Genomic DNA, 17,041 nt, shown 5'->3' with positions numbered 1-17,041 from the left:
ATGTCCCTGAAATCATCCTCCCTGCCCTTTTGCCCTTTTTCTGCTCTTGCCTCCTACATGGCTTCCTTCCTGGGTCAGTGTCATCATGTATGCGATGTGATGTCAACAGTGTGTGCGGTTCTTCTTTAACGCTGCAGATCTGGAGACCCTGTTCACATTTGAGCATTAAGACAATCAATAAGCATTCGTTACGCACATGCTGCTTGGTTTTTTTTGTAAACTTGTGTGAACATTGTCTCTTTTGTTGGGAGGCTTCATATTAAATAACAGTCACAGAGTCAAGAAGATGTGATGCAGTTGTTAAAAAAATAAAAAAGGCCAAAAATTCTTTCTCAAAGATTTGGGATCCAAAATGGCCATCACTTATTACTTCTTGATCTTACTTGCCTCTGTGCCTTTCATTTCTTAGAAAGATGTACTGTCTATATACTTATTTATCTTCAACTTTCTCTCTCTCTCTCTCTCTCTCTCTCTCTCTCTCTCTCTCTCTCTCTCTCCTTTCTCTTTTTCTATTTTATTGTGGATTTAGACTCAACCAACAGTGATTCAGCAAAATCAAAGGTAAGGATTGATTAAGAGTTGCAGTTCAAAAAGCATGTGTCGTTAGTTGTTAGTGGTTGCCTATTCATTCAGTGGTGTCCAACCAGTATCAAACCACCTATACCATCATTATGACACAGAATACATTATACATCATGTCAGCCATTGTGGAATGCTGCTATTAAATCCACACCAAAATATTTGAGTTTGTGCAGTTCGCTACAGATGCGGTTTGTGAGCTCTGACTAATGCGCTCTTTGACCAGCCAATCAAAGAACGTGAAAAAGCCGACCTTATTATATTATAAGGCAACAGCTTCAAGCAGCATGGACTGTACACCGCAAGCGCCCACACTTATTTTTGTAGGTCTCACGCCAGATTTTGAACCTGGCAACACGTGATGTGACTGCTAAATCTGATTGGATAGAAGCGCCAACGTAAACCGACACCCAAACAGACATCCAAGAAAAACACTATAAAGTGAAAAGAATCAACTATTATGAATCATTTTATATATATTCATGGACAAAAATGTATTAAAATGTAAGTCAGTGATGCTGATAGAGTTTAGGCAGAGAAGGCCTTGCTGGTCCTGATGGCCCGCCAACTGATTATTGATTTTTATGCGGCAGTGTATAGACAATTTAAGATGGGATGGAAATGGATTTGGAAAAAATTTGATACTGCATGACACTCACAGGAGGGCAAAGTTATATACCGGTATAGTATTCAAGCGAAATATTAACAAATAGTAGCATTATATGTAATGTTCATTTAACAGAACAGAAGGTGAAAATATTACATTTGTTAAATTATAGTTATATGAGGACTTCCTGTTCACTGTAATGTCAGATTGATTTTCTATTTACTGTATATTCCGACTACATCAGGTATAACAGATGTGCTTTTCTAGATGGTAAATACTGCAATATATTTTCCGTATTGAGCGTCCTGAACATTTTTGACACCTGGTAATAACTCTGTTGTTGTTCAGGGCTCCGGAGGGTCAAAACGTGACCTCACAGCCAAGGACTTCCTAACAACGCTGGCCATCATGTCTGCTGTGACTCGGAGGCGCAGAAAACGACCTGTTACCCGGCTCCTGGGCAGCAGCACTGACGATGACTCCGAACATGAACCATTCAGACCCGATCTGACTGTGGAGGGGGAGGGGGAGCAGAAAGAGATGGAGCGGCACGAATCTGACACGGCTCCACGTGCAGAGGCAGAAGAGGATGAAGATGACGAAGAGGAGGAAGATGCCGAAGAGAATGCGGAAGTGACTGCAGCGTCGCCAGGCAAGGACAAACCCGGAATGCCTTGTGAGGAAGAAGGGCGGCCAGTGATCCTCAGTGAGGAAGAGGACCAGAGGTCGGAGACGAAAGGTCGCGGCTGGAGAGGGGATGATGCACGTTCTATTGTCTCGGGTTACTCCACTCTGTCTACACTGGGGCGGAGTTTAGCATCCGAGGGGCGGGGCGACGATGCCGATGATGAGCAGAGCGAGCTGGTGAGCGAGACGGACAACGAAAGCGGCTTCGCCTCACGCTCTCTCACGCAAGAGCGTCCTGAGAAACGCACGCCGCCACCATCAAATACACACACCTCACCAGAACCGACTGCACCACGCAGTTTCCTGTACACACACTATAAACCCTCCGTATCTACTCCTACTCCTGCTACCACTTCCATTCCAGTTCTTCCCCCCATCTCTTCCAAACACCCCAACCCTGAGCCTGTAGATAGAGGAACTGAAAGTGCAGCACGCTCCTCAACTCCCTCCACCTCTTCTTCCACTGCCTCCCAGCGCCTTCAAAATCGACCTTCTTTCAATTCTCATCGCCTCATTCAGTGTGATACTTTAGCCCGTCGGCGGCTGAAATCAGAAAAGGCCAAAGCTCGTTCACTAGATCTTTTAGAAGTCTGTAGTGCTTCGCCCACCGACGAGGAACAGCAGTCCAACCAGGGGCGAATGAGAACCAGCCTTCCGGAATCTTCCCCTTCCCACTCACCCAAACTGACTTCATTCAGTGCTCACCTTTTAGCTCCGCCCCCTGCACCGGGCACCACCTCTGGCGCCATAAGTCAGGCATCACTAGCAGAGCAGGTACGTGCACGACTGCTCGGTTCAGCAGAGGACCTTAGTGTGGGGCTGAGGAAACCTGTCTCGCCTGAGACACGCCGGCGGAGGCGAGCCTGGAGGAGACACACAGTGGTGATATCGCCTACAGACTCCACCCACAAAAGCACTCAAGTCACCACAGCGGTTAACAACAACAACAAACCCCCGGCGCCGCCCCCCAAACCTTTCCCTTTAAACCGACGTCATGGGGATAAGCCAATCCCTGTGCCCCAGCGCTCCCCAGCCGACACCTCTTTATTAGTCCGGGCCCCGCCTACCTCCCAGTTCCACGAATGCTTGTAACAGAATTTGAATTGGCGTGATTAAATTGTGTGTATGGAAATATCCCTTAAATCCCCAGTTTTCCATTGTGCTTGTTTTGGGAGTCTGGGACCTTATATAAAACAGGCAACTTACATTTCCACTGGTGTAAGAGATAATATTTATACTTTTAACAACACCCAAGACTGTTTAGCAGCAGTTTTATCAGCTTTAGCAATGCAGCTACTATTTAGTTGCTTGCGATTTCCAGTAAAACAATTGTTTTTCTTGTCAAACCGCTGAGTCACAGCAGCAGCATTGATCCTTTAAAGAAAAATCGTCCTGTTCATGTATTGTTTTAAAAGTAGCAGTAAAAAAAAAAAAACTTGAGCAGCTCAAGTTGCGATGAAACGCCGCCAAACCAAAGCCCAAAAATGACCTGTGTCTGGTTCCATTTTAGTGCTGGAACCGCACCAACTATTTTGAGATTATACACTCAGTTGGTAATCAGCATTGGCACCTAGATGTTGGATGAAGGGTATCAATGAACATGTTGGCCAAACTGTGTGTTTTCTTTTTTCTCATTGATAGCTGCTTGGCTTGCATGGCACAGGGTTTCTTTTAAACGTTGCCAAAGTTTTTATTTGTTCTCTTTCTCTCTCTTACAGTCCTTTTAGTGCTCTTTTTTACAGTGTTACAAAAGGGCCAGAGCGCAGCAGGCTCTCCATGTAACATTTTAAAAGAACTGCCAGGGTTCTTGCCACACACTCACACTGGGGTCATTGTGTGTTTTCGGTGCTTCGCTGTGTGCTCCCTGAAAGTGTGTCCTCATTCTCTCACTGTGTCCATTGGAGGGAATGCCAAATTAAAATTCACCCTCTTTTACCTATTTTTTTTTTTTTTATGTTACCATGACAATGCTGCCTCAGTGCAGATCCTGGGACAACAATAAAGGGGACATGAATAAACATTCACATGAATACACACAGTTTTTCAACCACTCAACTGTCGCCTTCAGCAAAGTATTAATGCAGTATTAGCGAGGCAGTGTTTGCGGGACGGTGCTGAAGATGACTTTTGACCCCCTAAACTCGCTCGTGTCTCATGTTCTATTGAGAAACCACAAGACAAATTGTGGTGTGTTCACAACACACACACTGCTCATTCTAAGCATTTCTTCATCTGTGTAAGATTGTGTGTCTGAAACTGTTTGTGTATGTGTGTTCAGCTATTTTGTAACATTTGTACAAAGCCTTGCTAAGTTAATCTTGTAAATATGCATATAATATTTGTTTTTTTTTTGTTTTGTTTTTTTCTGTTTGGTTTTGTTTTTATATGGTTTACAAAAGTGCGCATAGGTGCACGGTCATTTCTTTTAAGATATTACTTGAAATGGTTCTTTTTAAAATTTTTCCTTTTTGTTTTGTATACAGTATATATATAAAATATATATTATATATTTTGTATGAATATAATAAGTACTTTTGTTTGGGGTGTTATTTGTTTTAAAACGAACAGAACTAAAACTCCAATCGACTGTTGTTCATTTCCTCATAAATGGCCTTTTCTCTGTGACTTACCAGTACTATGCAGAACTCCATACACCTCAATGCAAAGAAAAAGTTTTAACTCAAGAACTTTAACCTGCAGAAGAGCGTCTGTCCAACGGCCTGTCACATGCTATAATAAATTCTTTATTGCTGGGCATTGCATTGCTCTGTCATGTTTGGCTTGCTTTATTTATTTGTTGAATAATCAGTGCAGATTTATTTGCTTTTCATTGTCCAAACAAAGACATATGGCTGATTCTGCAGTAGAAATCTTTTATCAAGTCAAGTCAAGTTTATTTGTATAGCGCTTTTCACAACAGACATTGTCTCAAAGCAGCTTTACAGAAATCAACAGTTAGGGTGAATGGTGTGTATTTATCTCTGATGAGCAGCCATGGCGACTGTGGCAAGAAAAACTCCCTTAGATGTTATGAGGAAGAAACCTTGAGAGGAACCAGACTCAAAAGGGAACCCATCCTCATTTGGGTGACATCAAGAGTTTGATCATAAATCTTTCAACAATACAGAACACTGGAGAGTGAGAACTAACATGAGCACTGGAGTATAAGATTATAAGTAATGTTCTTTCTACAGTTTTATACCGTCTTTATGGTTATAAAACTAGGAGCTACTGAGCGACTCATCAAATAGATCATCACAGATCCAACACCTGCTTCTCCATGCCAGAGCCTTTAAACACGCCAGGAGGTCCAATATCAAAACTCCCACATGTAGTGGGATCCAATTGGCACTGGGACGTCTTTATATGGTACGGGATGTTTGCGAGTTCGGCATCTACTTCTTTAAAGGTCCATAATCTTCATGAGGTGAGACGTGACTGGAGCTGGCCAAACCTCAGGATGCCTCTGGATGGGGAGAGAAAGAGAAGCAGTGGAGAGAAATTAGCGTAGCTGCTGTTTATGATATTAACAGCACAAGTTGATAATGTGCATGTGATCAGAATGATTTTATCATTATACTGGCCTTTTGGCTAGTACCACTATTTGGGCTAGTTTAGAGTATAGATGCTTTATAATTTTAGTCAAAAATACAAATTTCTGGGCAAAATCTAAAATTGACCAACAAACTTCACCCACTATACCAGGGGTCCCAACCATCAGACCACAGTACTGGAACATTCTTTGTTTGATACCAGGCTGCATGGAAAAAATAAAAATTTTATTTCTATATAATAGACTTCAACAGTCTGTTTTTACAGGGGTTTTTTTATATAGTGGCATTTCTGCACTTGTTTCAGTCTTTTTCAATGCATCGTTGAATTAAGCGCACACTGATTGTGTATTTTGGTAAGTTGCATTTTATTATATATTTAATTCAGTGAAATGAATGTGAAATCATATAATGTGTATATTAATATAGTATTAATATACTATATATTAAATAGTAATATAATATGTACGTTATTGTACATATAACAAACCACGGGGGTCATGGATTTTGGTGTAATGCAGCTTCACCAACCCTCTTTGTTTAATGGTGTGTGTGTGTGTGTGTGTGTGTGTGTGTGTGTTGCATGAAACTGGTCTATGATACACTTACTGATGGCAACATCCCTAGTGGCAGCATCCCATTCCTATATATAGAACAGGGATAAATAAATAAATTATATAATATTTGACTTAATTATACTCAGCAATATTTGTGGAGTTTTACACGTATATAAATTAGTAAGTTACTTCAAATATATTTTAATGTTGACCTAATTTGTTAACAAAAGCTAGTGATGTAAAAAAGATATGTCTAAGATATATCTTTATTGGTCCCACATTGGGAAAATTTCTCTGTTACAGCAGCAAAGAATTAAATGAGCCCAAAGTTGACTAATGAATATTTAAAATAGTTAATTTTGGGATTCATTCCCTGCTGAGTGCTTTAATAGTATAAAATGCTGAAGTTAAACCACTGTTAAAGCATTACCAAAGCAGAAACATTTATTTCAGTTTTGCAGCTATGGGAATGAAATTACATTTTGTTTGTGTGTACAAAAGAGCATTTAAAGACCTTCTACCAACACAGTTCTTTGTGTTTTTCGCTCAGTCATCTTTTTCCTCCTCAAGATGGGACTTGTACCTCTCCAGCTCCAAGCATTCCTGTATTCGCTTCTGTTTGCTCGTGTTGTGGATTCTCTTCAAGTAGTACTCCTCATACGTTTCTAAAAAGCCTTGCTGGAGGAATTCCTGATTGCTCAATCTTCCAACATAATCTCTGCTTCCACCCCTGGTCTCATCATCTGTCTTTGTAACAAAACATTTTATCCTTGGAGATAGTCTTAAGGTCAGGTTCCTCTGACTCGTGTTCTTCCATGATGTACTGGGTGTTGTTGTATGGTGCCTTTGGCTGCCCTTGGTACGGATGCATATGGTGCCCTCACTCTGATGCTCATCCAGTGCCACCTTCTTCTTCCATCTATGTTTGTGGTAAAGCTTTGAGGAGTATTTTTTTTTTTGAAGGCCGCCACCTGTGCTACTTCTTCTGTAATCTTGGTTGACAGTGAGATTCCTCGGAAGGTTCACCCCTGCCTTGAGCGTTCATTGTGTAAAGAATGCTTTGTTCGCCACTGCTTGAACTCCTGAGAAGGTGATGTTCTCTTTGTAGGTTCATCTTTTAACCTGTAGAATCTCTTTTAATACTGTTTAAACCCCGAGTGAGTATATGTCGCCCCCTGGCGGCCGACTGACCCGCAGCATTATCTGAAAGATGAAAAAATGTAAACTCCTCACACCAGTCCACTGTGTAACGAGGAAGGGGAAACAACCCGTTTTTAAAATGCCTGCTGTCTCTTCTCACCGTTCTGTTCTCTCAAATGAGTCTCAGTACAATTAGTTGGTTTCTCTAATAATAAACACACATTTGCATAAAGCATCCATATTTGCCCATGCCCATGTTGATTAGAGTATTAAAAACTTGAAAGTATTAATTTAAAGTACATTTAGAACAGATGAAAATGTGTGAATAAGTTGCAATTAATCTAAAGTTAACAGGTGACAATTATGCAATTAATCACGTTTAAATATTTCAATCCACTGAGAGCCCTAATACATATATGTATACACACACGCACTTAAAAAATTGTTTAATAACCAAGAATATAATATATTTAAATTATACAATAATATATTTAAAGTAGCTACATTTAGCTATGCATGACAGCTAAGTTTGTTCCATATAATTATAAGTTTGTCCCTAATGAGTAAACCAGTGGCAACTGTTGGAAAGAAAAACTCCCTGAGATGGCATGAGGAAGAAACCTTTAAAGGAACCAGACTCAAAAGGGAACCTATCATTAAATGTTATATCATTGTATGTAAGTATTCTATGCAAATGCAAAATTGCTTAATTGTAAAATAAAGCAAATGTAGACATAAATGTCATGTATGTCCTTTTAATAGTGACATAATGACCAACATTTCTTTTGCAAAAGGAAATCTATTTAATTGTTTGACGGTTTCGCATACATTCTTGATTTCTATGTGATAAAATGATATAATTCTGCGTGCCAAAGCAACTGAGAGAAACTTTTCCAGCACTAAAATCATTGAAAAAATCCACTTTTCTCAGTTTCTTACACTTTAGTACACACAGTAAAACATAATAATTCATCTTGGGTGGGAGGTGGTCACTTAGTGGTTAAGGCATTAGATTTCTGAAGGTCATGATTTCGAATCCCAGACACTTCTGGGCCCCTGAGCAAGGCCCTTAACCCTATCGCTGCTCAATTGTATAATTAAGATAAATAAAGTCGTGATAAATGTAAGTCGTTCTGGATTAAAATGGCTAAATACCATAAATGCAACTACAGATGTAAAAATCTTATACCAAATGTAATCTGAATTCATTACCTTTACGGGTTGTGATTCTTCAAGACGCCAGCAGGAGGCGCGCAAGGAAACATGACTGTTTTTTTTTTATTAATTATAATAATAAAAAAACACATGCAATTTTATATAATGTGATTATTTTTTTCCCCTGTCTACAATCCCGTGTGCTTTGCTAACCAATTGGCATCAAATGAAATCCTCATATATGATATTTTCTTATTATCATTAAATATCCACTATTTTCATTATTATATGATTATAAACATAATTTTAAAGGGTTGCCAGATTACATTACCTCTTTTTAAACTAGGTGTTGGAAAAAATAAGCAAACAGGCCTTGTGCTTTTAGATTAAATTTAACACAATTACAACTGGGCAGAAGGAAAATAAAGATTCAAGCTGGCAGCCTTACAGTTTAAACTCTCAGACACACTGCTGTGATTTTCATCACTCAGATGGAGGTTCTTTTATGGGATTGGGTTGCCAGATTGGATAGATTTAAGAAGACAGTAGTCACGTGACTGGAAAGAATCCTGAATGCAAGTTTGGTTCATCACAGGTCTCGATTCTCTCATACACTCATACCCTGGGCACATTTGTAGTAGCAGGACTAATTATTAGCATGTTTTTTTGGGAGGTGGGAGAAAACCATAAAACCCTGAAGAAATCCTCCACACATACAGACAATAACCTGATCTTAGGAGTTGTGCTGTCAGAAATACAAACATAAATATATGAAGGAAGGAAGGAATAAGCACTGAAATGAATATACCTAATAAAAATAGTATTGTCACATAAATATGTTAATTAATACAAATTAATGCACACCCATACAATTTATGAAGAAGATGATGATGCTGATGATGCTTATTATACGTATGAATGATATATAATTTTGCATTATTGAGTGTTTTGTAACTAAGATCTTTATTTATATAGTTTTAATATCATTTTGTTTACTTTTTTGGACAAGCATTATTTGTGACACAGCAGGAGGCAAAATACTCTCAGACCTTCAGGACCCCTCTTTTGACCATGACCTGATTCTCACTGAAATGTGTGTGTGTGTGTGTGTGTGTGTGTGTGTGTGTGTGTGTGTGTGTGTGTGTGTGTGCCTGGGGAACCTGTTAGCGGATTAACACTCAATATGGCAACCCTTACACAGAGCTCAGGTTTCGGTGCTCTGTTAGAAACTGGAGCTGGGAGTTTCTGTAGGTACACAGCAGTATATGGAGGAGTTTATAAGGAGTGTGTCTACTATATTATATTACTTATTTTTATTTTATATAATTTAGGGGAGTTTGCAATCGATGTGATAGTATAGTGAGGAGTTCGTATCCTACATTCCAGCCTTTATATATAAATATATAAATCTCATCTCCAGGTTATAGATTTTACCCGCTTTTAGCATACGTCCTAATTTTAACAGGTAGTACAAAGATTTTTCTTTTTTTCGAGACTGAATTTTAGTGAAAATCCACGGAGGACTTAAGGAGTTCCTTGGGGAGTTTATTCAATCTGGCAACCTCAAACTGGGCGCAGTGATTTGCAGCGCATGTTGTACTTTGGGAATACGGTGAGTTTCAGTTGACAGTAAACTGTTGAAGACACGACCGAAGGAAGAGAGAAAATATAAGAGAAAACCATGCTGAGAAGAAAGAAAGGGACGGGGTTGCAGAACGAACAGCCCAAAGCCTGCGAGCCGAGGAGCTCTGACCCCCTGAGAAGACTAGGTAAGGAATAAAAATTTTCTAAGAAATCAACGACAGTAAACACGACTTTACGGCAGATCCGGTCGCCATGACTACGCTCCTATCTTCCGCAGTTAATACTTTGCTGTGTACAATAATATTTACAATAATTAGAATGTTTACACTATGAATAATTTTAAGAATACATTTTCTACGGCACTCTTCTTGTTTACTACGCCACTTTACTTCACTTTGTACGTGTATGTCCTCATAGTAAACCCCAAGTTTGGATATTTATCCATAGCAACGAACCTGCTCCAATACGATACCAAACGCCTCGATACTACCTGCTTCGATACCATGTGATACGATTTCGATTTGTTTTCCAATTAGTATGTGACTTATTAGGTACAGAATTAAGGAAGTTATGTTGTCAATTCGTCAACTGTCAGGAGGGAGGAATTTTATGTATTTTTGCACAAAAAAATTGGGAAGTATTGTAATATAATGGTTTTAGTGGTTATTAATTTACCCTGGACCTCTACTATAGGGGGTCGAATCTCACCTCCATCCTTTATACATAGAGTTTCTGTGTTTCGGAGTTTATAAGACTGATTCAAAATGGGATTTTTTACTGTACACATGCAGTTGTTTGGCATTTTCCCATAACTTCCAAGCCATCGTGTGTTCATGATCACAGAATATACTTGATTTATTATCATACATCTTCACGATACCTGTGATTGGGGCTTCGAATCCCATCTGCACCCCCCATGCTGGAGTTTCCATGTTCTCCCACTGTTTCAGAGGTTTTCTCTGGGTACACTGGTTTTCTCCTCATGAACTGTAAGCATATTGTCTTATCCAGGTGTGTTGTGTGTGTGTCTGTATGTGTGTGTGTGTGTAAGAGAGAGATTGGGAGTTGGTACTTTTTCAGCATTTCTTCTGCTTTGTGCGGAAGAATAGTTGTGTCCTGGGATAGGCTTCAGGCTTCCTTGTGACCCTGTGTAGGATAAACAGCACTGAAAAATGGATTTATGTTTTGATTTGTTTTAGTCGTTGCCTTTTAAACCTAAATTGCACTTTTTGTCGGAAAAAGTTAATAGTCATTATAGTCGAGATTTGCTGTGTATATAATTAGAATATAATCAGTTCTGGGAATAACACAGATGAGATGTTTTTAATATGTATATTTAAAGTGGTTCTCTTTATGTAAATCCTCATGCTGCTGAGACAAGCTGCTCAAAAAAGCTTGGTAATGCTGATGACCTTAACCACCGAAACACCACTAATACCCAGTAGTGTGAACTCAAAGGGAAGGTCTTGTGTGACATCCATGCAAAATGTTTGCTTGAACTGGGACCCTTATTAGTTGGACGCTTATAGGTGTATGTTAATGTGTTTAACTGGACCTACTCTGCACCTGGTATTATGAGCAGGTTTTTATAACACTGTAATGCAGAGACTGTGCTGCTCACTACTCTGATTTGTTAGATTTTGTAATTAGGGTTGCACGATTTGGTAAAATTGTCATGCTGTGATTATTGAGGTCAAATAGAGGTCGATTTTCTGTAATGTCTCGTATAGTCTGTTTTTTTTTTCTTGTATAGTCCAAGCTTAATGTATAGTGTTATTAATGTCTGTACTTTTGAGAGTCACTAACAGCTGGAACCAAACGGTTTTATTGTCCCTGACGTCCTTCGACAGCTGTTTGGTGTCGCCCATGGTGGTGGAGAGGTTTGAATAGAAGAGGTTGACTCTGTGACAGGTGTCTTTTATACAATAATGAGTTGATATTAGGAGTTCTTTCTTAAAGGGACAGGATTAATTTGGGTCTGTGGGAGTCGGAATTATTGCTGGTTGGTACAGGATCAAATACACATTTCACTCAAACAAATACAAATAAAAAAATATATAAAAAAACAATTATATATTTTTCTCTCTCTGGTAAAATAAACCTACCATAAAAGTTCTAGACTTCATTTCTTTGTGGGGTTTTTTTTGGCTACCAGTTTGGTGTCTGTCTGCTCTGCATCTTCACCTCATCGTGATTGTGATAGGATTAATGGTGCAGCACTACTCTGGATTTTATGTTACTGTAATGCTGCAGATGACAGGTAGCGTGACTGCATGCAGAAACAGGGAAGTCTTGCAAAATTGCTGACATGATGTGGAAAGCCAAAATGTTCTCCTGTTTCGTTTGCTCGCCAGAGTGTTATTTCTTCTGTTAATTTCCTGAGTGAGAAAAACAAATGTCACAATATGTTCAGGAACCTACTGATCATTTATTATTAAGCATGTTCATCACGTATGACTTGCTTTTGTGGAACTGAAGTTTTGTTGAGCCTCACCAAGGCATTTGCTTTTCCCTCTTTGTCTAAATGAGAAGGAAAAAAGACTTATACATATGCACAAGAGCAGCATTTCTGTATATACATAATATCATCTTAACAGTGTAGTGTTCAGAAGCTTTAGCTTCAAGAATAAACGTTTTTAGTCAAGTTCATACAGGACAAGAACTAGCTATGAGCATTCAGACCTTCAGAGATTTCAGAAAGTTTGTTTTGATCTCCGGTGAAGGTCTTTTCTGCCTTTATTCAGTAGCGATATTCCTCAATAGTTGAGGAATGGAGGCATGAGGATGTAATTGGACTGTAATTAATAGCAACAGTCTGCTACAATGGCTTACCACCACATTTTGCATGAACAGTTCTGCATTTATGCTGCCATCAATAAACAGTACACTTCAACAATTAATAAATTACAATCCCGATTCCAAAAAAGTTAGGACACTGTACAAATTGTGAATAAAAAAGGAATGCATTAATTTACAAATCTCATGAACTTATATTTTATTCACAATAGAATAATGATAACATATCAAATGTTGAAAGTGAGACATTTTGAATTTTCATGCCAAATATTGGCTCATTTTGGATTTCATAACAGCTATACATTCCAAAAAAGTTGGGACAGGTAGCAATTAGAGGCCGGAAAAGTTAAATGTACATGTAAGGAACAGCAGGAGAACCAATTTGCAACTTATTAGGTCGATTGGCAACATGGTTGCGTATAAAAAGAGCCTCTCAGAGTGGCAGTGTCTCTCAGAAGTCAAGATGGGCAGAGGATCACCAATTCCCCCCATACTGTGGCAAAAAGTAGTGGCGCAATATCAGAAAGGAGTTTCTTAGAGAAAAATTGCAAAGAGTTTGCAAAGAGCATCCTAACCACTAGACCACCAGGGAACCTGGTAAAAGATTGTATAAATGTAGAAATAAAGCTGTGAAATATTTTTACAGTATACTACTGTGACATAGTATAAAAAAAACGACATGCACCATTATATATCCTTATCTTGGAGGCAGAGAGCACTGATGAAGGATAGATCTGAGCTGAAGGTTTAGGATCCATCCATGACAGTTTTGCACATATGACCAAAGGCAGTTTGGGATTGCACTGAGAAACATCTGGAGTGTAACGTAAATCCACTGACCCACTTGCTGCCTCTCCCAGACTGATTAAATTAAGACTAGTATAAGCTTTTATTTTTGACTTCTTTTCGTCAGTCCAGTGTCTGTGTGGGCTGTGGCTTTGGTCAGCTATTGTTTCTCTCTGAATTTGTGTGTGTGTGGTCATATGTGTGACCCTTAGGACTTTTCAAATCCTCTTTCTTTCGCTCATCTCTTATTCCACCTCACAGCTCGTTTACTCCCACATTTCTCAGCTGTTTGACCTTCTATTTCTCACTCCCTTTTTATGTGCATGGATGTCTTGTGTCCTCCCTACATGTCATGCCATGCTTTTAGAGCTCTTCAGCCTTTCACCATTATCTCCAAAAAGTCTGTTAAGACAAGCATTCGGTGTATATGTAATAGCATGTAGTATCTCTCAGCTTCGGTACTTGGAATGGAATGCATTTTGTTGTGGTTTTATTCATCAATGTCATGCCTTTTTATTCCTAGAATGCATTATTCAAACATATAGTTCAACCATTGGGAATAGGAAATCCTGCCTGCAAGCTTTCAATGTAACATCTATTTTAAGTCATGGCACTTACATATATCACATCAGAGCAATTAATTATTCATAACAATGAGTTTCAAACTGAACCAGGAAATCATTAATGACTACGCTCACTGTTATTTGCAATTAGCACATTTTTATGATCACCATTTTCACGATCATTTTCATCAAATGGGTTTTCCTAATTTGAATTAAAAATTTCTTGCATTTAACAAAAATGTATTACATTGCTAATCCCGCTAACCGGGGCATGGTTTGTGATTACAGTGGCGAAAATGATGCGACAAGAGTTCTATTCAGGAAAAACCTGGCAACCTCAGAAGCAGAAACAGTACTCGGGTCATTTCAATATTTTGAATGAGCCACCCAGACAAGTGAGATACAGTACAGAAAAGAACCTCATTTTATATTCACACTCACCCCTGAACATTTTGAATATGAATAACAATGTACAATATATATATTGTAAAACATTTATATTGTTCACTCAGGAAAAGATGAAAAGTGCCTAAAATGTAAGATTTCTAAATGTAGAAGATAAGATAATATGAACTATACCACATCATTCTTGCATTCTCTGATCATATTATTCAGAAGCTATTGTTAATTTTCGATAACAGCTCCATATAAACAGATTAAAAAGATTTTTTTAATATATTATTTAAGTTCGAGAAAGAAAAAAAGAAAGAAAGGCTAGCGAGGGAACATGGAAAATGGCATACTGTTAAGATGCCATTTAGATGTTAGATGTTAAACCTGAATCCTGAATGATCTGCAATTATCTAACACTTGTGTATTTTTTTTCCCAATTCTTTTGAGAAAAAAGTAATATGCATCCTCAAACAATCTAAAATATTTGTCCTAATCCTAATCCAATAGTACAATCTTGTGTAATGCAGTTTTGTGTTATAGGATTAAGGAATTTGATACATTTTTAATATGCTTTGTAAAACCCGGGTGCTTGGGAACGGATTATAAACTGAGTAGCACATAGTGTGCACACAATTTATGAAATGATCTCAGTGTCTCAGTTTAATTGTAACATTTGGTGTTTTTATAACTATTTATAAAACAAAGTAGGAATTACCCCACATTTCTGCAGGTGTTCCCAGCTGTTTTCGAACTGTTTTTAGATTTAATTTGCTGGTTTGCTTTACAGGATAATGACGTCCTGGAAGTACATAATCCACATGATGATGAAGAAAATTGACAGTTAACATCATAATTTTAGAATGCCAGGAAATGATCCATCTTTAATCAACGGTCATCGATTCTGGCCAGTTATTTATAGTGTTTTTTTTTCGATTGGTTGAAGAGAATAATGCCATATCATGAATTTGAACTTTCCAAAGAAGATAAGGTTCTTATCCATTGTCAAAAGAGCAACATCATCCTCTGTCTTGAGATATATGAGAATAATAATAATGAGTATATTAGTATATTAAATTGGATTTTTAACTGAGTAACTGACCATGCTGATGGTACGATTAGGCTGCTTTAAAAAGCACAAAATTCCTAACCACAAATTCAATACAATTATATTACGTTATGGTTCTATTGTCCTGTTTATCGTCTCTGGCCATCTGAACAGGAGGAAACTGCAGTTGCCATGCCATTGTTTCTGGAATCTTAGACTTGCAGTGTGTTTGGCTCCGACTGTAAATCCCATGAAATAAATATTTTACTGCGCCCTATAAAACATACTAACACACTATGTCCTTTCTTGTCTTGATTCAGCTTTCCAGAATAATCCAGACTTTTAACCGTTCCCATTCTCCTCTTCGAAAAGTTTAATATGGTGAAGGTTGCACAAACGTTTTGCATTCTGAGAACAATCTGAATGTATAAAAAGAAAAAAAGCTATTGACCTCTTCTATGATTGCAGCACAGACTTTCAATATAAAGTGAAATAAAATCCACCGGTTGATGTTGATGTTTATTTTATGTGAGATCGTCGTATTGATTGATATCAATAGAGCTTTTATTCCTTTTTTTCCCATCCATGGATTTTATAGATTCTCTGTAAAAAATAGAGATTCAGAACATACACTCTTCACAGAGTTTTATTAATTAGAATCATTAATCATTAGATTTAGATCAAGACTAAAATTAATTTCTGGGTGTTTAAAGTCTCTTAGTTATTATTGCGCAATCCATGGTTGTGCATTTAGCAAGTGGCATTAAAGTGTTGCTCTTTTTAGAATTATGACGTAATGTCTCTGTACGCAATTAAGGCATTTCAAGGATGAAGTGTGTGTGAGAGAGAGAGAGAGAGAGAGAGAGAGAGAAGGTATCATCCACAGACTAAAAAAGGAATGTAGATCTTGTCTACAAGTCCTGCTGGAACCTTTTCGCTGTATTGCTCGCATGATTTCACTGAATATGGCAGTTGCTCTGGTGAAGCCCTGAGAGCACAAACTATTTCTCTCTCTCTCTCTCTCTCTCTCTCTCTCTCTCTCTCTCTCTCTTGTATTCTCTCTCTCTTTCTTTCTCTGTCTTTCTCTTTTTAATGTGGCTCTTTCCATTGCCATTACTCAGCCAAACTGCCTAAGTGGGGCAAACTAACATTAACAAAGCCTACCAAGTAAAAACATCTTAACCACGACACAAAAACACGTGCATGCATGTTTTATACACACCGTGACATGGAAACGTTATCAGCGGTTTGCGTCCATCCTGTGGTTGTTATGGAGAGGGGCCACTTTCTCTGAAACACTGCAAGCTCTTTTTTGAACAGTGCTGGGATGAATGTGTGTGTATATCCGATTTGAATTTCTCTATTTCAAAAGAAATAGCCCTGAACCCATGTTTAACTGTGTATCAGCTATATCTGTAACACAATGTGTAATTACCAAAAAAATTACCAAGGAAATTCACAATTCCCTGATTTGTACTGATAAGTACTGGAAGTCTGAGGGCAGTTGCTTCATATACAAATATGTTTGACTGAAGGATTTATTGAAAGCACATATTGCATAAATGTTTTGTAATGTTTTAGTTTTGAAATTAGATTTC

General features: G+C 38.2%; 2 protein-coding genes across 2 annotated transcripts in view; both read left to right on the top strand.

Annotated features, from left to right (window-relative positions):
- Nucleotides 1–4,646, top strand: part of arhgap23a (Rho GTPase activating protein 23a) — a 39,842-nt gene extending 35,196 nt beyond the window's left edge. The window contains 2 exon segments of the mRNA XM_046865455.1: nucleotides 530–561; nucleotides 1,535–4,646. Coding sequence (XP_046721411.1) covers nucleotides 530–561; nucleotides 1,535–2,965 — 1,463 coding nt within the window. The 3' untranslated portion in view covers nucleotides 2,966–4,646.
- Nucleotides 4,647–9,475: 4,829 nt separating this feature from the next.
- The window catches only part of plcd3a (phospholipase C, delta 3a), a 32,109-nt gene continuing 24,543 nt past the window's right edge, over nucleotides 9,476–17,041 (top strand). The window contains exon 1 of the mRNA XM_046866033.1: nucleotides 9,476–10,045. Coding sequence (XP_046721989.1) covers nucleotides 9,958–10,045 — 88 coding nt within the window. The 5' untranslated portion in view covers nucleotides 9,476–9,957. The remainder of the gene's footprint in view (nucleotides 10,046–17,041) is intronic.

This window comes from Silurus meridionalis, chromosome 14, assembly GCF_014805685.1.
Source record: "Silurus meridionalis isolate SWU-2019-XX chromosome 14, ASM1480568v1, whole genome shotgun sequence".
Taxonomy (NCBI): Eukaryota; Metazoa; Chordata; class Actinopteri; order Siluriformes; family Siluridae; genus Silurus; species Silurus meridionalis.
Note: the sequence above shows the minus strand (reverse complement) of the source record. Positions and strands in the feature narration are given on the sequence as shown.